Raw genomic sequence first — 24,953 nt, 5'->3', positions numbered from 1 at the left:
CTGTTACAATAATACTACTACAGTAATTTGTGCCATGAATACTGATAATATCCATACTTGTACTACTTCTACTACCTTTGGTAGATACTGCAATTTCTACAGCTTTTACCACAAATATAACACTACCAGTACTTGAATCAGACCTGTACCCACTGTAGTATTGTTGGTACTACTCTCTGTGGTGTAGTAGTACTACTTAAGTCAACTAATGATGTTTAGTTCTTGTACTTTGGTATTGTTATATACTATTTTATACACTTTTTTCAGTACATTTCAGAAGGAAATACTGTCTTTTTAGACCACATGAAAGCCGTACATATACATATATACAGTACAGTATAAACATTACATATATACAGTATATATATATATAAATATATAGTTGTAACATAAAGTACCAAACTGTAAATATTGATCATCCAGTATTGACATAAATCCTAAAATACCTGTCGGGGCCATTTTTCTGCATATTAGTATTTAAGTATTTTAACCTTAAAAACTTGATAATTACCTTTTAGACGTCAGGACTGTGGTTTGTGGCTCAGACGTCTCTCTGTGGAGGTCAGAGGTCAGAGGTCAGAGGGAGGAGCCTTCCTGTGATGAGGAGTGAACACGTAAATAAAGGTTGCTGCTAACATTAGTAGTTTCCACAGAGTACGGCTTTGGTTCGACGCCAGAGTCTCTGCTTTGAAGTCCAGGCAGCTGTGCTGGGAGCAGGAGGGGGGGCGGCTGCTGCTGTGGCTTCAGTGTGGAGGTGTTTGCCTGGGGGGGGGGGGGGGGTCACAGCTACATCACACGTCTCTTACACCTTAGACTGTGCATCACAGCTGAGCACGGTCGGCACCTGCAGCTGTCGGTGCTGTGGGTTTGATGCTGACTTTTATGAAACTTTGAGGGAGTTCTGGAAACTTCTGGGCTTGAAATCTGTAAAAACAAAAGTCATTAAGAAGCTTTTGTTTATTAGAGACGCAGCATGAAGCTTCAGCTGGTAACACTCGGGAACATTTCTACCTGTTTTAAAGACACTTTTTTTTTTTTAAAGATGAACCTTTTTCTGGTTAAATGTGAAAGATGATGCTCGACTCAAACAAACCAGGCTCATTAAATCTTAATTCCATCCACACAAACTCTTACAAAGTGACATTTTGCAAACATATTTGTTTCTTCCACTCGACTGTAGATTTAAATATCAGCAGTGTCACCCTCTGTGGGGTCGAGCCGGTGAGGCATGATGGAAAATTATTCACCCACCAAAATGTGAGTAATTCTGACTGAATCTGGGGGAAATACACCGAGCAGCTGCAGAAATCTGATGAATTCACTATTACAATAATTTAGAATAAAATCTAAAGTACTTGCTTGTTCTTGCACAGGAACATGACAAGTTTTTGCTCATCGGGTGGGAAACGTTGTTGTATTTCAACCACAGTGAAGACAAAAGGCTTCAAGAGATGGAACACAAACATCTGTATGAGGCACCTGCAGCTGTGGGAGATGAAATATAGATTCTAATCTCACAGATGTGGCCTGTCGTCTCCGTCTGACAGCAGCATCTGGAAGAGCCCGCAGATGTTGAAGCACCTGGGAAATGAGATTTAGTTGTAATTAGTCCAGTTAGTGACAGTTTGCTGTGTAGTGCTGTCTACACTGGGGCTTAGACCACAGGAGGGCATTTAAAATCTAAATAATAAAACAGGGTAACACCTTGTTTTACCTTCAAATGGTAAAGTGTTACCTAAGATGGTTTATTTCCACAAAATAACACTAAACTATGGCTTTGCTGCTCGTTTTGGGCTGGTTTTCTTAGACCTGGTTGCTTGTTTCTCTCGCAAGATCTGGCAACACAAACCCAAAACGCCAGGACATACACGGCAAACCTGTGAAACTAAAATATCATCCGCACTTCCCTGAGTGTTTTCAAGTAACCGGGGGAAAACAGGCCGACCTACTCCGCCTCTGGGAAGTACGGGAGCAAAGAATCCTGGGATATGTAGTGGTAAAAATGAACCTTAATTATAAAAATAAATTTTGAACATCAAAACACTTTAAAATCCCATTTTTCCATCTACGTGGAGAAAAAGAAATACACCGACAACACTGCTCTCATGAAAACAGCAGCCGAACATCTGTAACCTCCCATCCAGCTGTGACGCCTTTCTCTGTGAAACAGTGACGGGCTGTGGTGGAGTCCGTGGCCGGTGGATGAGAACGTTATTTAGCTCCTCGATAACGCTGCGTGTCATTTCCAAACATGATTATGCAGAGAGAATGGTGCGGAACACACTTGTAATGTGCTTAAGATGTTTTAAAATGCATTAACGCGTCTGGGAAAGCCCTTTCAGGTTCCTCAGATTAAAACCACGGGGGGCTCGGGGACGGTTCCTCGAGGAACCCGAGGATTAGGAGTCAGAAAGGTAATTTGTGAGGCATTTGTGACATGGAAGATCTTTGGGGATTTGTTTCCTGCTGCATGTGGTCTTTGTATTTACAGTGCTGCCTTCAGAAGATGACTGATTGGAATCCACTAAATATTCTGACCCATAATGAATAAACCGGCTCCCACATATTGTGATGAATCAGCCAACTGGTAAAAACCCCTAACAGTCAAGACTAACAGGGGTCAGCTCCTTCTCAGAGGAGCAGGGTGACGGGACAGGAGGTCACGTAAAAGAACCTCACACGTCGTCCCCGTTATTAAAAACACAGATGTGATTCATCCCAGTTCAAGAAGACGTGAAGCCGATTTTCATACCGGTGTTAAATGAGTTATTAATATTCTCTTTTCCTCATCTTTCTTCTCTGGAAGTGTTTTTAAAGAACGACACAGGAAATCTACATCCTTTCCAAAATAAAGGTTGTTTTTACTTTTCAACCTGCTGTCAAGGAGCCAACACATGTTGTGCCAACGCTTTGTGCCTGTGAGCAGAAAACCCATCAGGATCCTGAACCTCTGGACCACCTGGAAAACTCTGGCTGGGGAGGGCGACCAACAAACACCATCGACAGTAATGTCTCCGTGCACTTACCCCCCCCCCCCAAGAGTCCAGTAGAACAACTGGTCACTGTAAAACCATCAGGGGTCAAACCCGGATCAGTTTCATTACAGCCAGTTTGTTCCTGATCATTCAAACCCAGAATATGATCCATTTGTCACGTTCGCAGAACCGACTGGACCCAAATGCACAACACAGAGAGCTGGGTAACGTGAGGAACCTGCACTGATGTGGTCCGGATCAGGGAAGTGGTGAACCGGGCTTCAATGTTTCTGCCAGACGCAGGACTGTGTACAGATCAGAACTGGATTTGGGCAGAGGATGAAGTGTGATACTCACCAAAGAGTCAGGAGGAGTGGGGGGGGGGGGTCATTGTGTGGTTGATCAATAGGGACTCCTCATGTGGAACCGTGGGGTTTCCAGGTGAGTAAACGGGTTCTTCCACAGGGTTCTGATGACAGAGATGAGGGAACGTGGAACATAAACACAAACAGAACTGAAAAATACCAACAGAGCTCAGGGAGAAAACGTCACAATCCAAAGGCCAAATGACAGAGACAGGAGAACTAAACTAATCCAAAATCCAAATCCAGAACTGGTTCCCAGTTACCAGAGAAGGCAGGTGAGACAGAGGTGAGAGGGAACAGGGAACACAGGTGAGGAGCGTTCAGGCAGGTCCAGGACAGAACGAGCCACAGGTGAATCTAATCAGGACAGGAAGTGCTGTCAAAATAAAAGCTGACACCAAATCAGTACCAGCTAAGAACAAACTGCTTTAAAGAATCATTTATTGTTTATTGTAAAATAATTCCTGCTAATATTTGACTTGTACGTTAAATATCAGCAGCTTTTCCAGAAACTTGTGTTGTTTTTAGTGTCATATCTAAAATCAGTAAGTTTATTTACAATAGGATGCAGCCTTATGAAACGAAGTCTGAGCTTCCTGCCAAGAGCATGACTTGCTGTGGTCTGGAGTCTGACTCAGACCTGACTCGTGGTCCTGATTGTAGCGCCGCAGGAGGTCTTACAGGGTCGTCTGGGGTTTTTTCTGTAACAGGCTCATCTTTAGCCTGCGACCTGCTCGTTCACACACCACAGCTGAGTCATTTAGCTCGGTGGGCTCCAGCAGTTCGCCCTGCAGGGCCAAGACTCTGTAGGTTTCTGTTACGAGTAAACAGCAGCAGCTACCTCCACTGTGCAGTAAAACCTGATGAGGCCAAGCAGGAGGGTCTATATATCTCATGACAAGTGTTTAAATCTTCACCTGATACAAAACTCTACAGTTTGTTTTCTCTTTTTCTTTTTAAACTCTCCATATTTTAGTTATCTGAACTTTCTTCGGTGTCTGGGAGACCCCTCACCTCTGCAGGGGTCACTAGGGTCTGTGTTTAGGCACAAAGGCTTTTTAAAGTTAGTTCCTGCATTTAAAAGTGGAACGGACTCATTTCACGCCTTGAACTCCTCCAATGATCTTTACCACGATAAAGCGAGGAAAGCTGAACGGAGGAAAACAAACCTACGTCTTCCAGTGACAAACTCGTCTTTATCTGAACAGCATCTTTAGCTGAGTTTGGTGTTTATTAGTTTCACATTCACATGTCGTACAGAAAATTTCCTCTTCGCTCACATTAAACCATTTTATTCCATGTGCAGAAGCAGAAAGCTTCTTTCACGGAGCCACTGCCACCGTGTGCCCAGAATAAAGGTTCAGCATCTTAAGCCTCTTCTGGTTTTTGGGTCATTTCTATATGAAGGACTTGACATGGTTCTGCCAAACCCTGTTTTAGCTCTGTTCCTGCTTTCCTGCAGTCTTTGGCTCCACTCTCAGCCTCAGGGTCTGTCTTTGGAGTGAATCTCATATTAATTTACAAGTTTCTCTCCAGGAAGATGTCAAGAAAACAGAAAAGTCAAATATTGGAAACCACAAAGTTAATAACTAAAGTTTCTTGTTTTGGGAACAACGTTTCTCTTTTCCAGAAAGTTTCAGAACAGCAGCTTCTTATAGAAACCTGACCATCGCTGATGAGTCTGGGGAGTGGAGGGGGGGCACACCTGGAGTCTACAGTTCCTACCTGCCCAGGGCGTCTGGCTCACCTTCCCATCAATATCTGATTATTACAGATGGTAACAGGGTAGAACTTAAAAATGGGCTCTAGATGAGCCAGTGTCGTGTTCTGTCCACGACCAAACCCTTTATCAGACATTAGTATCAGAGCTGAACGTTTGAAGGTCCAGGAATCTACAAAGATCATGTTTAAAAGTGTTTTTCTGTGCTCAGGATCATAACAGGCTGCGATGGTGGAAAATGACCTTAACGCCATTTTCTTCTTAAACATTAAGTCCAACATGTGTTTCTATGGTTTTGATATTATAGATGATATAAAAAAAACAAAACATCCAGCCTGCTGATTAGGGCAGGAACAGACTGTCCAGGGAAAAGTCACAGCTAACGTTGCTCCAAACAACAAACGGCCTGTCACAGCGTCACATGTGAGGCGCTGCACTGATTAACATGTACAACTTTCTTTGTCGTGGTAATTGGAGCCGTCTGCAGGTCAGCCGTCTGCAGTAATTCCCTGTAATTTCCTGAGACATGTCAGAATAAGAGCCCGTCTCGCCTCGACCCTGTGCATCATTTAAACTGAAACGTGGAGCATTGTTCAGTGACTCACGGCCATGACACCTCTGAAGAAAAACACTATGATACTGTTTATTCTTCTTCTTCTTCTCATTATTATTAGTATTATAGGACCATGAAAGATAAAGCAACATCAACAGCAGGGGAGCTGATGAAATTCCACCATGAATATCAGACAGGCTGAAGGTGCCAAGACACTGGATTTTATTATTTTTATTATTTTTTTATGACAGCACATAGTCTAGTTTTTGAGGAAGCCTATTACTGTCCTCCCACACACACCCATCAGTCGCAGGCACACCACGACCTCAATAACCCCCCACACACTCACACACTCACACACACACACACACACACACACAGGGACATGTTCTGTGGTTTCTCAGATTCCTCCCTCAGCCTCAGAGCGCTACTGCCATCAAGTGGCTGCACTGCATGTTTACACTGCCCTGCAGGTGTAGCATCCCAAACTACAACACTTGCACCTTTTACTGCAAAATAAAACAAATAAAACCCAAAGCATCGTCAGCAGAGGTGGGAAAGTGTTCAGGACCTTTGCTGCAGTAAAAAACAGGTTCTGCACTCACAATGCTTTTATTTTGAAGTATAGAGAAGTACTACCGGCAAAAGCACAAGTATGAAAAGGAACAACACAAAAGTACATTTACTCAAGTACTGTATTTATGAGATTCTGAGGTGCTTTATCCTACTTCATACACAGTTCAGAGGCAAATACTGCTGATTAATAATGTGAGTTTTACAAGCCACTGATCCACCATAACCTGCTGCAACATTAAAGCAGTAAACAACAATGCATCCACACTTCTAATAATTATAATCCAGTAATGTAATCGACATCATTCTGCAATGGGCCGATGCACAATCAGAACTTAGTACATGTTGGATGATGCAAAATCTTAATCTGCACAGAACCAACAGGAAGTAGTTCCAACATGTGCCTCTGACATGCAGTCAAGTTTCGACATGCTGAAGAACAAAGAACAATCACCCACCAACAACAAATTAAAACGCTGAGGAAGATGCTGTGATACGACTGAAAGCTCCAGAACAAAAACTAAATGGACTTTTTAGTGAGACGACATCTGACATCTCAGGTTTTCAACACTACACACGTTTCATAACATGTTTCTTTCCTTTTCTAATTCTGTTTCTAAGCCCTTTCCACCCAACAAAAACACTGAATTCTGGGAAATCTTTGGCATGAAGAAACAACAGATACAGATAGTGGCAGTGATAGTGACAGAATCAGGTTCTGATGATTAAAAAAAAAAGAAAAAACCCTCAGCACCGTGTTGGAAACGACTGGCGGTCGAGTAAAAGGATCCTCGCTTGTTGTCTCAGAATAATACGTTGGGGCAGCGATGGAGAAGAACAGTTTGTTTACAAGAGGCACTTCTTCATCAACAGACGTACAGCAGCCGGACGTCGGCCTCAGACAGTTCATCCCTGCACCGCTCGTCTTCAAAGAACCAATCAGTAAATGTACAAAACACAGTTTAATCCGAGTGTCACAGGGTTCCACACTGATCTGCTCCCAAGCTGCACAGGAACATGATCAAATCCTCTAAGTGTTTAAATATCTGAGGCTGTTCCTCAGTTTTACTTTAAGAGCTGTGCATGTTTCTGTGAAGGTGTGTGGTCAGAACCACTGAGGTTCTACCTGGTACTTTAAATATTTTTTAAATCAAGTTTTTCCTTCATTCTTGTAACAATAATTTAACATTATCAGTAATATGTCCGTATTGATGTTACTCTGTATTACCCGTTGTCATATATATATAAAAGAAAAACATTTCTATTTTAAATACACACCTGAACCTGCAAACACATTTATAGGTTTTCATGAAACCATTTCTGGTTGACGTTATTTCTGTAATACTCATATGAAGTAGTTTTAATTGCGTTTTAATTTTCAAACTTCTGTTCAACTGAACACTTCCTGCTGCTTCACTCTACGAACACAACGTGGCTTTTATTGTGAAAGACCCGCCGGAAACGTGCCGTTTGTAACGTCACTGCATTTTACTGTGCAAACTAAGAGCACGTGCCCGTTCTAGAAAACACTGTCAGTATGACAAAGACCTGTCTCATTATTCAGCAGAAGCACATACACGTGTGTGTATTTTAAATTAAATCATGGTTTTCCATGCTGCCCAGATCAGTAAATAATTCATCAGGAGGCACATTCTCCTTCTCACTCACTCATGTTCTATCTGCATCTTAGAACCACTTAAAAAGCCTTAAACATCAAATGAGTCCCTGAGGTACAGGATTCCCAGCTAGTTTCCACCATTACACACCTTCCTCTGGACTTTTCTGTCTTATTTCACGTTGTTGAAGCTGAGTTTTGCAATAAATACACACTGACTCTTTCTCCCAGAGCAGGTTATAAGACTCGAACAAGCTCATTAAAAGGATATGGACATTCTTGCAGTAATAAAAGACACTGAGGTCAAGCTCAGTGTGTGTGTGTGTGTGTGTGTGTGAAACAGTTTCTTGTCAGTGTGTGTTCTCTGGGTTTTCTTTAGGCCCTCCTGTGCCTGAGGGCGGCTGTGTTTGGTCTGTGTGAGAGTCTGTGGGCGGAGCGTGGCTGGTGTTTGCCTGTGGAGGCGGCTCTGAGGCGGCCGGCGGCGGACCGGTGCCGTCATCACTCTGGTTTGTGCGCGGTGTCGCCGCCACCTCGTTCTCGGCCGACACCCGGTCATTAGGCACCTGGCAACGAGAGGAACAAACAGTGAGGAGACGCCAGTTTAACAGACACATTCACAGACACACAGCACTGACACAGTTTCAGAAGTGACTTCACTCTAACACACATTGTGGTAATATAGCCTGCAAACAAACATCTGGCCTGACAGGTTGTTGCCGACTGACACCGGCAGCTTCCATTACGTTTGATGACGAGGTGTCGACCACGTGGTCGCACAAAGATAAAGTTGTGTTGTGTCTGACGGATATGAAGCGTTTAAAAAAAAACACAACAGACGACAAACTTTATCTTCGTGCGACCAAACGCCACCTCTGAGGTCAGTTTTAGTCCGATGCAGTAGTTTTAGTCCGATTCAGTGGGACTCGGGTCTGTTTCCCCCTTTGCTGCGATTAGTTTGGGCTGATCTGAAAACAGATCCCACGCTCTTTTCTTGATACCGGGCCGGTCTGAGCTCCTCCTTCCTGCATTAACCAGCTCAACCTCTGACCCAGATCAGAGTAGACCAGTCCCGGGTCTGAAAATGTCTTAGGAAAAGTGCAGGAGTAAAACCAGAAGAGCAGCACTAAGTCAGAGGAGCAGGCCCAGGTGTCTGTCTAGGTAACAACAATCAGCTGTTCACGGCAGGGTGGGGTCATGGTGGTGACATCGACAGGGAGAAATCCAGACACGCATGCAATGCACATGACGTCAGCACAGAGGTGTGGCACTGTGACAAACACACACACACACACAAAAGAAAACCTACACCCCCCCCCCCCCCCCCCCCCCCCCACACACACACACACAAGTTTTCCATCGACCTTTACACACAAAGCGTCTCGGAGCGTCTCACCTTGTTCACTGCGTGTGGGCGGCCGGTTAGAGGAGGAAGCGTCAGAAGGTTCAGATTAGTAAAAGTCAGAGAAACCTCAGACACAACAGGTGGAAAAACAGTGGGTTATTAGTTTTATGTGACGCCTGTTGGTGATGAGGCTCAATGCCCAGAGTCCACACACACACACACACACACACACACACACACACACTGATGAGCCCAGACACATGTGATCATTGATTATTTCTGAATGATCTGTTATCAATCTGCTGATTCTTCGAGCCCAAAATGTTTCAATCCACAGGTGGAAAAATCATCAAATCCTCAAATTTAGCAAAGTGGCCTGAACTTAAACCACAGTTTGATTATTGATTACTCAGCAGGTCAAGTAATCAATCAGAAATGACCCTAATGGCTAATCAGTCTGTTCTTGGACACGAGGTGCTAACTGTTAGCAAACAGAAACGTCCTAAACAGGCCACCATACATGTTACTTTCACCCTTTAATGCCTGGTTTTGTTCACCTGCAGAGGGCGCGTCTCTGGGGGCGGTCCGCCGCTCTTCGACATGTTTATCATCTCTCTGATCTGGACGATGGCGAAGGCGATGGTGACCCAGGGGGCGCCGGAGATCACCCAGGCCGGCCGCGTCACGTCCTCCTGATCCTCCTGGTGCTTGGTTTTCTTGACGGGCTGTCCGGCGGCAGCGGCTGTGCTACCGACGACGTTCTGGCTCTGCACCAGGTCGATGGTGGCGATGGGGACCGGGCTGGAAGGGACCGGGATGTTCTCTGCCAGGATTTTGTCCTCTGGGGGGAAAAGAATGAAGATGTTTTTAGATTATAACATAAGTTAACAATGAGAAGTGGTGGAGGTTTGTTGTTCCCACCTTCACCCTCAGGTTCCACAGACACACACTGGATGAAGGAGAAGATGAGGAGGATGACGAGGGAGGCCATGCCGATTCCTCTGAACGTTGCTGCGGCGCCTGCAAAGCAAAAGACATGAACACCACAGCTGGACTGGAAAAACTCCAGACTAAAGCTAAATCAGACAGACGTGCACGTGCCCACGCACTGTATCTCAGATCATTCAGTGTATTCGACTGTGTCGTACCAAAATAATTCACCAACACTCCCCCCACCATGGCTCCACAGCCACGGCCCAGGCCCAGGTGCAGGCCCTGCAGGATCCCCTGCGCTGACGTCCTCAGTGCCGGCGGCACCGCGGCGCTCAGGAAGGAGATGCACGCTGCCCAAACCGAGGCGTGGGTCACACCTGGAGGACACACGGGGACAGACGGGGGTCACAGCTGGAAGTGGCCTGGACGCTCAGACCTTTAAACAACTGCAGCACCACGTCAGAAGATCTGACAGAATCAGTTCAATCACTGCATAAAAACACCTGACCATCCCACCCTGTACAGGCTCCACCAAACCAGCATCACAACACCGTCTGTGGTCAACATAGTGGGTCATCTTTAGTGTTTGGGTCTCATGAACAAATAATATTCGAGTGTTTCAGGTTAAGTTTTCCTCAAATGTTAGTGACTGTGGGGGTGAAACTGCTGTTTATCTTTTATCTCCACAAATGAGAATAAAACTTGCACCGAGGCTTTTATTTTGCCGGCGGTTCAGCTTCCTGTCAAAGTCACATGACCACCACACCTTCTCAGAGCTAAACACACACTGTAAAGGTGCACGACACAAAAATAGTCTGTGAGGCAGCTGAAGTTTTGGTTATTTCTGCTTGTTCTGGTCTCAGACCGAACGTTAAAAATGTTGAACGTGGATTAAACCAGTTTTCAGCTTCCACGTGTTTCACAGGAAAACCAGGCAGTGACCTTGAAGCTAAAGCTCTGAACTAGTCTTCACTTGTTTATTCTGAGAGGTGTCGGTGTTTTCTCAGGGCGGACGTCTCAAACAAACATCAGTCTCAGACGACAGCTGCCCTTCGATCCTTTGTCCTCACCCTGTAATGCTGCAAATGACTCAGCGCTCAGTATTTTGGAAGTGTTAACTCACTTACTACAACCAATTACAAAACCTTGACCTGCAGCGTCATTCTGTTGTCAAACCTGCAGGATCGGTTGCCTTCACACACAGACGGTGATAAACTCCCAGACGTAACTTCTGCTAATACTCAACTGTCTGTTTTGTTTCCAGCTCGTCTATGGATGTTTACTCATTATGGACAGTGGAGACAATGATTTCTGAATCTAAAAACCAGGAGCAGCTCTGCTCTTACGCTCTTAAGTTTAATCATTTCCTCTGGAATCAGCGTCAGACATGACAAGGCACCACTCTAACGTGACTTCTCTAAGAATCCTGTTAGCCAGTGTTCCCAGGGTCCTAGTGTCCCCAATGCCCACAGACAGAAGTGTGCAGGCGTTACCTTGAAGGATCTCCATGGGCAGGACGGTCCAGGCGTTCTGCAGGTAGGAGATGTACAGGTAACGAGCCGTGTTGCAGGCCAGGCCGATGTACAGCACCCTGAGAGGGAACAACAACAACATGGCATAAATAAATAACATTCTGGACTTATCACATCTGCACTCACTTTGTCTAATGTTAGATTTACTGTGGACTTGGTTTTATCAGGACGACAAAACCAAACAGAATATTTGGCATCCACACACGACGCTCTCAAACCTGTTCAGCAGCCCACAGGACCATTTCAGTCTGTTCACCCAGACTCAGTTTGCTGAGCACACACAGACTGACAGGTGGAGCGTGGCCTCACGACAGTTCAACACAAATAACAGATCACTCACTCACACACACACACACACACAAACCCCTGCATGTGACCTAAACATTTCCCACCGATCAGACTGAGACCTGCTAACAAGGCTAACACTCGTCCTCTGGACGTGTTGGAGGACTGGTTTTCTTCTAACAGACTGAGGTACTTTGTTCTGGTAACTCAAAACCTCCATTGTGTTGAAAACTGAACATTGTGTTCAAAGCCGAGCACGTGCACGTCACATGGCCGGTAATCCACTGTTTACTTCTATAATGCTGTCACCTCCAGGGCAGAACTGGATAATTGTGGGAGCAGGTGGCAGACGGAGGAGAACCAGGCCAAACACACACGGTACATACACAGCAAGGAGAGAACACTGGAGACTTTTTAAAAACAGGTCCCCTCCTGCTGTTGCGGCTCCAGAGCCGCAGCCTGAAATCTAACACCACGCTCTCAAATGTCCCAGCTGCCCGACAGACAGAGAGCATCGATAACAGCATTGGCTGCCACCCACTGCTGCCGCTGCAGGGTGGGGGGGGGGGGGGGGGGGGGGGATGCGGCGAGCCGCCCGACTCCAGCACTTCACAAATGTACAAACGATGAATGGTGCTGAGGTTCTCTCTGGGAGTGACCAGGATGGATAGGATCAGGACTGAGGACATCAGAGGGACAGCTCATGTTGGATGGTTTGGAGAAAAAGCCAGGGAAGCCAGATTGAGATGGTTTGGACATGTTCAGAGGAGGGACAGTGAATACATTGGTAAAAGGATGCTGAGGTTAGAGCTGCCAGGAAGGAGGCCTAGAGGAAGACCAAAGAGGAGGTTCTTGGATGTAGTGAAGGAGGACATGAGGATAGTTGGTGTGGGTGAGGAGGATACAGAGGATAGGGTTAAATGGAGGCAGATGATTGACTGTGGAGACCCCTGAAGGGAGCAGCCCAAAGGAGAAGAAGAAGTAGTACAGGAGGAAAACAAGGCTGCAGAGAAGAGCAAATCCAGGATGAGTCTGAAACATCAGAATGACTTCAGTTACAGCTGCAATGATGATCAATCGTTAATCAATTAACGATCAATAACTGATAACTATTGTGATAATCTCTTTCATTTTCCAAACGTTTTTCTTTGCCATATATCACTGTGTCAATACCATCATATTGATTACTGAAGAGGTCAATACTCAGTTTTAATGTATTTATTACCTGACGTGTCCCACCAGCTCGATGAACTTGTGGCTGGTGAAGTAGGCGGCGAGCTCTGAGACGTGGCTGAGGATGGAGCAGACCCCGAACAGCGTGGTCGTCCCCTTCAGGTCCTCCAGGTGCCAGTACAGGAAGCTGAAGACGAAGCCGTAGCCGAAGCCCATGAACCAGGCGACGAAGAGGACGGAGCTGTAGCGCACGGTGCAGAGGAGTTTCAGGAGGTCACTGTAGTGGAACTCCTGAGTGGCGTCGGGGCTGGTGGGAGTCTGGGTAGAGGAGCTGGACTCTGGCACCGATCCTGGGCTGTCTGCCTGCTCCACCACCTCTGGGAGCTCCTGCCGGTAGTCGCCACCTTTTTCAAAGTAGAACTGAGTGGCCACGACAAACGCCAGGCCCATCAGCACTCCAAAGACGATGAAGGCCAGCTGGTAGTTGTGGTAGTCTGGCAGGATGCAGCCAACTCCGTCGATCAGGACGGTGAGGTGCGTGTGGTCGATCCAGATGCCCACCAGCAGCATGGCCAGGCCCCAGCCCAGAGAGCCCCACATCCTCTGCAGACCGTAGCGGTCACGGGCTTTACCGAGGTACTGCAGGGTGACGGTGTCCACGATGGTGACGGCGGGGGCACTAAAAAACTCACCAACAATGATGACGAGCAGGATGAGCAGGAAGATGGTATCCACCTGGTCGTTGTTGTAGACGATCTGGTACTCCTTGGCTTTGGTTGGAACAGGAGAGGTGGTGGTGGTGGACAGAGTGGTGTTTGGCAGGAGCTGGGTGGTGTTGGTTGGCATCAAGGGGGCTGAAGTCGTGTTGGCATCATCAGCGCTTCGTAGGTGCCTGTAGAGCAGGCTGAAGTTTGGGACTTCAAACAGCTCAGAGAGGTCCAGGATGCTCCGGCGCCTCCGGGTGTGGTTGGTGGAGTTGATCGGATGTGTGAAGTTACCATCAGGGAGACTCTCAGTGGTGGGCGCCACCGTCGCAGCAGCGTCTTTTTCCACGCATTTCATCTCAGCTGGTTTGACAAAACCGATGCCGCAGTTGAACATCAGCCAGCACAGAACGGAAAACAGCAGCACAGCCTTCCCCTTCTTGAAGCGGTCGGCCACCACGCCCCAGAAGGGGGCGCTGCAGAACTCGATGAAGTAGCGGATGCCGACGAGCAGCCCGCTGCGGCTGGCGGAAATGCCCAGCTGCTTATAGTACACGGCCAGCAGGGGGTGCAGCGAGCCATAGGCGGCGTAGAAGAAGAAGTAGAAGACTTTGGACACGAGGAGGTGGGTGTTCATGCGGAGGCACATCCTCTTGCAGCAGCCTAGGGATTCCGGCTGCTCGGGTGGCGTGTCCGAGCCGGGTGCAGGCGTGGCGTCCGCCTGTGGATCCATGGACAGGGTGCTGAAGGGCTCGTCCAACACATACTTCCTCTTCTGCTCTTCCTCATCATCCGTCAGAATGGCAACCTTGTCGTCAGCTGCCATATCTGGAAGATAAGCAAATGAGGGTGAGAGTCAATAAAACGATGCTGGATTCAGCTGTGACCGCTCACCACTCCACGAAGAATTTGTGCTGAGCTGTAGTGAACTAAGTCTGTGATTAACAACAAAAACACAGCTGCAGAAACAACTCTCCGACATGGACACACAGGCCGTGGCATAAAACTGCTTCTTCAAATACAGATACTAATCAAAAGGGTGATTACACCCAAAACAGAGCTGCTAGTTAGCAAACGTGAAACCAGCCTTTCCACAGGTTTATCAAATGAAGGGTCCAACTAGTCTAATGAGTCACTGAACATGTATTTCTGATAATAAACCAAATAAATATATGAAAAGTTTAATTATAATCAACATATAATCATCTTTTATAAAATATAAAAGAGCCTAAATGAAAAGTCTTTTTTCTGTTGCTAATAAAATTAAGTTTTAGGTGCAGGTCTGTCAAATCCACAGTGGATTTAGATGCAGACCTGGTCTCATGAGGTCTGGATGGTCTCATATGAGACCAGGTATGGAGGGAGAAAAACAACAAAGCTTTCACAAACAGGAAACTGTTGAGACAGATTCCTGATCTAGACCTGGTCTCTTGTGGTCTGGATGAAGGAAACTAATCTAGTCCAGATACGGTTAAAGGTCTTAATTGATGATCCTGACTCTGGTCACCTGACCGTCCTGGACTTCTCCTGACCCGGTCCCCCATCACAGGAGCATTAAAACTGATCCTCTAAACAACATGAACTTTAACAGCTGAAGACAGGGACCGCTGTAGGTCCCCGAACCCAGTTTGGAAACCGTCTGTCCGTCACTGACGCTCCCATGCGGAAGTATTTTCTTTAACAAACCTCCGGTTTATTTGGGGCATTAAAATAAACCGTATTGATTAAAGTCACAATAAACTATATTCAGTGCAGTGAATTAGACAAACTAATGTCGTTTCCGCTTTAAAAACGAAATAAACCGACAGGAAACGACTCTGACGTTGTGGTTTCTCTCATTTATCCTCCACAGCCTCAACAAAATCCACTAAACTGCAGCAAAACCTGTCGTTTCCGGACAAAACGCAGTAATTTTCTTACCTGCTCAGGTCACCGCTCCCATTAAACTATGACTGCGCAGTTTCTGTCGCTTTTTCTCTGCGCTCGCTCATTTTTCACGCAAACCGTATTTTAATTATCGATTTTATTTGACCCCCAGAGTCCGGATCCTCCGCGGTTCAGGTCCAGGTGTTTGTTTTACTAAGGATCTGTCGTCTTTTACCGGCTCTTTGTGTTGAGAACAACAGCAGGTCCCACCTGTCCTGGACCCGACACCATCAGTCAAACCCACACCGACACCGGCGACAGCTTCCCGTCGGCGCTTTCAAAGTAAAAGCCACAATTACATCATATAAAATCCAATTATTTTTAGCACTTTAACCAAAGTAATGGAATAATTCCCCCTAGTACAGTGTGATGAAGGAACTTTGGCCTTGTTATGAATTTTAAAGTTATTATCTGTCACATCAGTTTGCACTTTTAATAACAGAATATTCCAATTGATCAGTGTGTATACTCATATCTTTACAGTCATTTATTGATTATTAAACAGTATTTCAGCCCCACATCATTTGTCACAGCACAAGTTCACCTCCCTCTGCATGTTTCTTGTTTACATGTAGGCAGGAATATTGAGAGTCCATATTTGATCTAAAAATCGATTCAGGAGATTTTGTTTTCCAGCTGGTTTATTGTGCCCACATCCAGTAGGTTCCCGTGTTAAATCCCGGTGAGTCGACGCAGCAGAGCGACTCCGCCTAAATGTCTCCAGTGTCAATTAAAGGGGAAACTTCCATTAATCCCAGTGAAAACATCCCAGTAAGAGACACTGAGCTCGAACTGTTCTTGAACTACAAATTAAACGTAAAGAACATTGAAGGTAGCACATGTCCCGGACTGAGCTGATTAAATTCATATTTTCTACTGTTGGAAACTCTCTACTCTTCACTTCAGACTTGTTAAGACTTTTGAAAACCTTTGTGTGACAATCGTCCACACGAGACGATAACCAAACACAAAACCTGCAGATGGTTAGAACAGTAGTAATTCTAAAAAAATGACGTACAACCAGGTGGATCCTGGAGATCCTTCAAGACTGTTTTCAGTGCATTAAACCCTTTTTCTGCAGGGGGGTGCTGAAATCTGGTTTCTACTGGAAAATATTAAAGGATGCGTAAAGGTTTGTGGTATGCAAGGGATTTTAGGCATTAACATCCAATCTGGAACATTAGGAATAAATCTAATTTCATGACATCCAGTCACATCAAAAATTAAAATAAAGCATTTTAATTTATGCACCAAGAAGTAAAAGCGTTTCTGATAAGAACCTTTTCCAGGCCTGATCGTTTGGAGCAGATGGGCCGTCCCGCCACCAAGAATCTGCCCTAATGAATCTGAAGAGTCTGGCCAGGCCTCCAGATGTTCCACAGGGATTAGGAAACTAAGCTGATTCCCTGAAAACGCTGCCTGGAGGTCAAACTGCAGTTTGAGTAAATAAAGGGTAGAAAAAGCCAGAAGGACAGTTTCAGGTGGAAACAGAAGAGAAGATGGATCAGTAGTCCGACTCGTCTGAAAAGTCTCCCTGCTGCGTCCAGTGCTTCCCCTTCCTGATCCTCTTCCTCTTCCTCTCGCCCATCAGGATGGCGGCCAGCACGGTGATCAGTACGGTGACCGTGATGACGAGCACGGTCACCGTCTCCGCCATGCACAGCTCCGTGTCCACCTCCGTCAGCCGGTAGTCCAGGAGCGCGGCCGGCGCCTTGCAGGTTAGGTTGGAGTAGTCGTCCAGAAAGAGCCTCTGGATGCTCCGCAGCTTCCGGAACACCCTCTGCAGGTCGCAGTCGCAGTTCCAGGGGTTCCCCTCCAGCAGGATGTGGGTGCTGTAGGAGTGGATGCTCAGGAAGGTCTTGAAGTAGAGGGTGGAGAGCTGGTTGTTGGCCAGGTTCAGTAATGTCATGCTGGAGAGGGGCTTGAAGATCCCCATCTCCGTCTCACTGATCCGGTTCCCAGCCAGGTTGAGGACCTCCAGGGAGCGCAGCATGGAGAAAATCCCGTTCCTCAGAGCCGACAGCTGGTTGTCCTGCAGGTGCAGCTGCCGCAAGGTGCTCATGGAGGAGAATGCTCTCACCTGGACGGTGTGGATGGTGTTGCTGCTCAGGTTTAACCTCTGGAGACCGTCCAGGTGCATGAAGCTCTGGCTGTCCAGGATCGTCAGGCGGTTGTGGGCGAGCTGCAGCTCCCGCAGGCGAACTAGGCCGATGGAGAAACCTTCAGTCAGGGTGGAGATGCGGTTCCAGCTCAGGTCCAGTTTCTGCAGGAACACCAGCTGGGAGAAGGTTCCGTCCTCCACCGCGCTGATGTTGTTCTTCTGCAGCAGCACTTCCCGCAGTTTGCGGTTCACGATAAAACAGTGTGTGGGGATGACAGAGATGTGGTTTCCGGACAGGTCCAGGACCTCGGTGCTAGGCAGACGTGCGGGTCGCGCCCGAGAGCCAATGGTGACATTCAGATCTCCTTGACGGCCGCGGCCCACGTCACACCAGCTGCCGTGAGACCCGGAGGACGCGTCCGTCAGGGCAAAGAGGAAGATCAAGAAGGTCTTCATCCCCACAGCTGCCTGGAAACAACCAGAGAGCAGTTTAACACCCATCGAGACCAGTTTTCCTGCTGAGGTACACCTGGCTGACGTCACTTCATTACCGTGCGCTCGTCTTAATCCTTCCAGGGCCTGACAGGTTGGTGATGAGTTTAAATACAGTGGATTTGGAAACGTCCAAAAGCTCCACTCATGGGGTCACTTCTGGATCCTACAGAGAGGAATAAGTATATTCTGAAGCACCAAAAGTCGTTCTGATAAACCGCTATGACTCAACTATCATGTGCTGTATCATCTCTAAAGCAAAGCGACAGAGGAAAAGTCCTGGACAAGGTCAGATGTAAAGAGTTCACGACTTACCTGCAGCTACTCCTGCGTCTGTTCACCTGCTGCCTGTCAACATCCAGCCGGCAGCAGCTGGACGTGACCGGGCGGGGGAGAGCAGCTCGTTACGGCTGGGAAAACCTGATGAGCGACGCCACAAAGGCCGGTGATGGAAAGAGACACAGACGGGAGAGGAGGGACAGCTGGTTAATTATTGACCACGCTGAGCTGTGGGAGGGGCCAAGCAGAGCCACATTGATTTGACTGGGCCTGTAACATCCAACCACAAAAACAGAAGGAAATGTCATTTCCTATAGTAATAATTTAAGACTGTATTAGTATTTAAAGTTCAGGTACTGTCAGACTGTTCAAACAATTAATACGAATGTTTTCAATAAAGTGACACTTGCTATATAAGAATAGGAAAACACCTAAAACCTGGTTGCTTATCAATTCAATTCAAGTGGTTTATTGTGTAGTAATGAATAAATAAAATGTGTATTTGCCTTTAAAGCTTCGTCCATCATCTGACTTTCCTTTCCTACACAGTGAGAGATCTGGTTTTGCAGTAAAGCTTCTCTAAGCGGTGGCGTCAGTCAGCTATTGTCTTTAGACATGACGCTATTGTCATGTGTGTGAAGCAGCTGCTGAGACGTGAACACAAAGGTTTGTTATTTTCTGTCTGCAGTCCAGATGTGACGTTACTTATCAGCAGGGGGTGGGGATGTGTTGAAGGATGATGAGCAGACCTGCTGGTCACAGAGACAGATTACACTAAACCCGCCCAAATCCCCGGCCCAGATACAGCTCCCCGTCTTTTTCTACTTTCTTTCCTGGATCACGTTAGATCAGTGCCAGAATCGATCAGGGATTATTTATTGATCATCACATGTTGTGTCGGACTGTGGGAAACATGCAGTGGGCACTGGGGTTTGTGTGTAGTTTACTGTTCTATCGCCTGGACACACCGTTTCCAGGTGAAGGTCTCCATGCACAGCGTCCTAATGGTATCAGTACACAGTCCATGTAGTACTCAGCTGCCGTCTCTGAACAAAGGGGTCGAATATCACATTGAAATGTAAAGTAAAAATGTACTTTTTCATGTGAGGTCTTAAAAAAACCAATTAGAATACATACATTTTTTATGAAGAAATAAAAGACTCTCCAGGTATTTTGTTTGTGTGACACCAAATTCACAAAGATAAATATTTAACATACAATGTGAAACATGATCCAAATGTCCAACTGAATTCAGATCAGGTTCCAATAACAGCCCCAGGAGCCAACACTGACCACAGGTATGAGTCTGTCTCACCTTTCTATGTGCTTCTTATTGTGATGTCATCAGCCTGAACACCTGGGCAGGATTCAAAGTGTAGTTTGTCCCAGTGACCAGCAGGAGGCGACGCAGACATGTCACCAGTGAAACAGTTTCCCCCTGAAAGTGGAGCTGAAGTAAAACACACCAAATGGAAAGTGAACATAAAACCAGTACACGCCTACTGGTAGTAATTCTATCAGTTACAGTAGTAACAATATCAAGACCGAATAGTATCAAGAGCAGTATAATAAAAACTTCAGTGGTGGAATGTAACTACGCACATTTATTCAAATACTGTGCTTCATGACAAATTTGAGGTACTTTATACTACCAGAGGCAGATATAGTACTTTTTACTGCACTCCATGTGTTTGACAGCTGCAGTTACTCTTCCGATGACAGATTTTCTGTGCAGTGAAAACCTCAAACATGTGAGATCTTGTAGAATGTGATGCTCTGCTGCAGATGAAGTTAACCACAGTTTATAAAGTACTTCAAACCGCCCCCTGGGCGCTGCAGCACTGGCTGCCCACTGCTCCAGGTGTGTGTTCACGGTGTGTGTGTTCACTGCTGTGTGTGTGCACTTTGGGTGGTAATGGAACTTCCCCATTGTGGGACTAATAAGGGTAACTTAAACTGGTCCACTCTTAAACAGCTACTGCAGTAAAGTTCAACATGTACATTGATGTAGCAGGAATATTTATCCAGGAATATCAGCTATAGCAGTAAAACACCAACAGGGACCAGTTTACTGCACAGAGTACTTTTACTGTTAAGTACATTGGGCTGATAATACTTTTAATACTTTTAATGAAGTAGGATTTGAATGCAGGACTTGTACTTGTAGTAGAGTATTTTCATAAGGTGGCTGTTATTTTTACTGCAGTAAAGGATCTGAGTACTACTTCTGCTACTGCTAGTAGAAGCAGTCGTACTCGCTGCAGTCAATCATCCCACTTCCTGTTGCTCACACCTTTAGTAAATAAAGTCAATTCAAATTAACAGAGACGGACGTGAAACTGCTGTGCAGTCAGTGCAGTGTGTGTGTGTGTGTGATGGACGGGGGGCTAATGAATGCGACAGCAGTGGTCCAGCGGGGGGGCTCATTCTCGCACCTCCTCAGATCCGACATGGCAGTTCTGACTCATGACAGGAAGCGACTTAGAGAGGTCACAGAGGTCAGGACAAAACGGAGCGGGACGGCCAGAGCAGATTGTTCCTGCCGCTGTCGAGTCCTCAATCAGGTCCTCAGACGGTGGCTGGAGGAGCTGCTGACAACTTTTACATCTGATATTGATTCATTCATTCATGCTGCAATTAACAACTGCACATAAACATAAACTAGAACATACATCATTGTGACGTGTCGTTAAGTTCTCCATATTTGTGTAAAGGACCTGAGAGCTGCTGGTGCAAACATGAAAAACAGAATCCAGGTTAAGTGGATCAGAACAACAAGCTTCTCAGAGTGTGTTGGCTCCATCTTCAACCTGACGTCTCCGTCATTTCCAACATCAGATGGGACCTCTAAAGACCACACGTGTCCATAACGCAGTGACATTACACAGTCAGATGCAGACTCCTCACTGAGTGTGAACCCATTTCTCTGAATAAACATCATCACTGCTGTCATCATCATAATCATCATCGTCGTCGTCGTAGCTGAGCATGTCGGCGCTGTCATCACTTTATCTACATCACGGGTTCAGGTCCTCGGCACCAAACCGCACAGACACTGATTTTAGGAGATTTAAACCCCGTCAGCGAATAATCTGCTGTCGTCCATGGATGAATTTACCGTGGAGGCACCAGTGCTATGTGTGAACAGCGACTGTATAATGCATCCTTCCTGTGCGACCTCTGACCTGTGTGTGTGTGCCGTACAGGAAAGTGAGGAAAGTGTGTGTGCGCTACCTCACGCAGTCTCCAGTGGTCTCTGGTTGTCAGTGTGGATCCATCAGACCAACATGGGGTGGGGTGGGGGCTGAGGCCATGACCTCCTCTACTCACTCCTCTTTCATCCCCATCACCTCCTCCTCTTGCTTCCTCTTCTTCATCCAGGCTTGTCCTGATAATTTTATCTTCTTCATCTTTCATCTCTCATGTCTCATTGTAGCACTGGTTCTTTCAGTATGTGGGTCAAGGTTGTGTCAGTGATCTCCAGCCTGGACAGCACACAGAGTATTTTTGGCAGCTCAGTGTGTGATCGCCCCTTGAGATGTCAGAGCTTTTAGGTCAGGCATATCTGTGAGCTTCAGCAGCTTCCTGGAAACCTGAAAAACCATCGGCAGGACGCCGAGAAAAATCTGAATTATTCAGCATCATTGTGTCAAAGTCAACACAACAAACAACCAGAGGAAAAGTTACACATTAAAGGCTTCGGTTTCACCTGCTGGTTGTTTGGTTAAAGACAGACCCGCAGGAAAATGGAGAACGACAACACAGCTTTTTCATATTTCAGGCATTAATACAAACTGAGTGCAGTCAATAAGCAGATGAACATGTTTCGAACAGATGGGGAGCAGTTGTGTGTTTCAGCTTCAGGCTCGACACAACACGAACACTGATCCAACCTGTTCTGGCATCTTGACACGAAGGTGGAAACTGAGGGGTGTGAGTATGTTTGGAGGCGGGGTTAAAGGTCAAACCGTGCAGGTAAAGCTGCTCAGTGAAGCGTCAGAGTTGAACTAAATCACAAAACTGTGTAAACTGAGCACCTTCAGTCTGTTCACTTTCTATTCACAGCCAGTGTAAACAAAGAACATTTTGTATTTTGATTTTCTTTTTGAATAGAGACTTTGGAATCACATTAACTCTCAGTAAATCAAGTTCCACAGCAGGTGCTGATTTACTTCAACAGCTGAAAACATTTAAGGAAGAGAAGCTGTTAACTGCACACTGCTGTGTGTTAAACCCTTCAGATGCCAAGAAAACAGTAATGAATAATTTTTGGGTTAAAGTGACTCCTCACCGCTGGGTGGGTTTTGCAGCGTGTGGCGTCACGCTGAGGTCGGAGCCAGCAGGCCGAACAGCGAAGCTCAGTAAAGGTCAGGACATTCAGCTGCAGCTCCCTGTAGACACACACCCGTCGTCTGGAGGTTTGGTGACCTTTCAGCTCAACGCTCGTCGACTTCGACCACCTGCAACTTCTGAAACAGGTTTTTAGGAGGCAGACTAAAATCTGGACCGACAGTGTTCTGATGGTAAAGAAGATTTGATGGTGTATTGAAAATCTGATTAGTACGTTTTGTTGAGTACTGAACCAGTTTGGTTCTCATACAGATGATGGTAGTTTATGCACTGCAGCCATAAAGGTGATAAATATCATCATACACATATGACACAGGGACAACATGCAGACTCCACACAGAAAGGCCCCGGGTCCACCTGGGTTCAGACCCTAATCCTGACCTGCATGTGTTTGGACTGTGGGAGGAGAAAACCCACACAGACACAGGGACAACATGCAGACTCCACACAGAAAGGCCCCGGGTCCACCTGGGTTCAGACCCTAATCCTGACCTGCATGTGTTTGGACTGTGGGAGGAGAAAACCCACACAGACACACGGACAACATGCAGACTCCACACAGAAAGGCCCCGGGTCCACCTGGGTTCAGACCCTAATCCTGACCTGCATGTGTTTGGACTGTGGGAGGAGAAAACCCACACAGACACACGGACAACATGCAGACTCCACACAGCTCCACCTGAAACCGTCTTGCTGTGAGGTGACAGTGCTAACCACAACTCCACCATGCCACCCCCATGAGATTTTAGCATTGCTAAACTATTTCAGGACAGTATACACCAATAGGTGTCAGTACAGTCCACCAAGTGTGTTGGGTCATCAACGATTGAGGATATCTGGGGCTGAAAATGATGTAGTGCTCATTTAAAAACACTTCACACTGCAGAGACAGAAAAGCTGTAAATCTATAAACTGGTTTAGACGTCACTGTTGCACAAACATTCTGTAGATTTGCATTTCAACTTGTGTTGGTTTTCGTCAGTGTCACACAGGAAACGCTTTCTTTCTGAAAGCATTTCTACTGAATCATCTCAGTGACCAACACAGAAACGACATCTCTGCTCTCGGCTGCTGTTTCACCATCCTTGTTGAGGTTTGAACTTTCCCGGTGGGCCTTGTTGGCGGCCTGCGGTGTCGAGCTACGTGATGCAGCGGCATGAGGAAGGTAAAATGGGACACACAACATCTTGCTTGGATGATTGATCACGTCACAAACAGGCAAAGTTAACCGGCTAAAGGCTGCGGGAGAAGAAAAACTCTCATAAATGATTCTGACGGCTCATTAAAGATGTAAAGTGGCAGCAGACAGCGTGCTGCACTGGGGGAGGCTCCTTCTGGCTGCTCAGTCTGTTTTATAAAAACAATATTTACATTTTTTGGTCCAATTTTCTCACCATTGAAAAGGAAATTTAAACATATCACTTAAACAGATCACGTTCAGGTATTTTGTGTTTAAACAACCTTCTACATGAATTTTTTTTCAGGATGCAAAAATAAATATGATCCTGGGCTGGAGGAGAAAAATCGGATATAGAAATCCTTTCAGTTTGTAGCAGAACTGGACCTGATAACGACGTCTAATTTGGTCTTATGGAAAAGATTTGGCTTTGGTTCAGTTTCCTTTAAAAATCGCTGTAAGTAAAAGCAGCAGGTCGCCTTCGGTACCAGTGTTTGTTTTCTTTCAGCAGGGTGTGAGTTCACACATCTGCTGGTGCAAAAAGCGACAGAACAGATGGATAAAAATGGACAGGAGTGCTGTGTGTGTGTGTGTGTGTGTGTGTGTGCAGGGAGGGCTCAGTGACAGCAGCTAAAAGCATCCTCAGGTCGTCGGTGACGTACAACACTGCAGTGATCTGCTCCCATCATGCAGCTCAGGCTGGACATCAACTTAGACTTTCAGGTACAGTGTTAAAGTGTTTTCAAGTTTTATCTGTGCATTTGTCATTTTTGTTTTCTACTTTTCATCAGGCTTCATATTTGTCCTGGATTTTTACTGTGGACCTGTTTCTCTTTATGATCTACTGTTGAAGTTGTC

The 24,953-nt window shown here is 46.2% G+C and overlaps 2 protein-coding genes across 3 annotated transcripts; both read right to left on the bottom strand.

The window, feature by feature from the left end:
- Positions 1-5,828: 5,828 nt before the first annotated feature.
- LOC113127371 (major facilitator superfamily domain-containing protein 6-A) lies at positions 5,829-15,956 on the bottom strand. Of its 2 annotated transcripts, XM_026301857.1 has the most exons (8): positions 15,691-15,956; positions 13,119-14,598; positions 11,570-11,667; positions 10,292-10,453; positions 10,065-10,163; positions 9,701-9,984; positions 9,195-9,202; positions 8,228-8,364 (listed from the first exon to the last, which is right to left on the bottom strand). In XM_026301857.1, exons 2-7 carry the CDS (start codon positions 14,594-14,596, stop codon positions 9,200-9,202), a joined length of 2,124 nt encoding a protein of 707 aa, XP_026157642.1. In that variant the 5' UTR covers positions 14,597-14,598; positions 15,691-15,956; the 3' UTR covers positions 8,228-8,364; positions 9,195-9,199. The 2 variants fall into 2 exon arrangements, with proteins under 2 accessions (XP_026157641.1, XP_026157642.1); XM_026301856.1 differs by lacking the exon at positions 9,195-9,202 and having other exon boundaries at positions 5,829-8,364.
- A 1,165-nt stretch (positions 15,957-17,121) lies between these two features.
- Positions 17,122-23,325, bottom strand: LOC113127220 (leucine-rich repeat-containing protein 15). The gene is made up of 7 exons (XM_026301608.1): positions 22,860-23,325; positions 21,803-22,161; positions 19,884-20,018; positions 19,537-19,614; positions 18,605-18,838; positions 18,349-18,455; positions 17,122-18,265 (listed from the first exon to the last, which is right to left on the bottom strand). Exon 7 carries the CDS (start codon positions 18,251-18,253, stop codon positions 17,201-17,203), a length of 1,053 nt encoding a protein of 350 aa, XP_026157393.1. The 5' UTR covers positions 18,254-18,265; positions 18,349-18,455; positions 18,605-18,838; positions 19,537-19,614; positions 19,884-20,018; positions 21,803-22,161; positions 22,860-23,325; the 3' UTR covers positions 17,122-17,200.
- Positions 23,326-24,953: the final 1,628 nt, after the last annotated feature.

The sequence above is a fragment of the Mastacembelus armatus genome, chromosome 2, assembly GCF_900324485.2.
Source record: "Mastacembelus armatus chromosome 2, fMasArm1.2, whole genome shotgun sequence".
NCBI classification, from domain to species: Eukaryota; Metazoa; Chordata; class Actinopteri; order Synbranchiformes; family Mastacembelidae; genus Mastacembelus; species Mastacembelus armatus.
The sequence above is the reverse complement of the archived record's forward strand: the minus strand, read 5'-3'. Positions and strand labels throughout refer to the sequence as shown.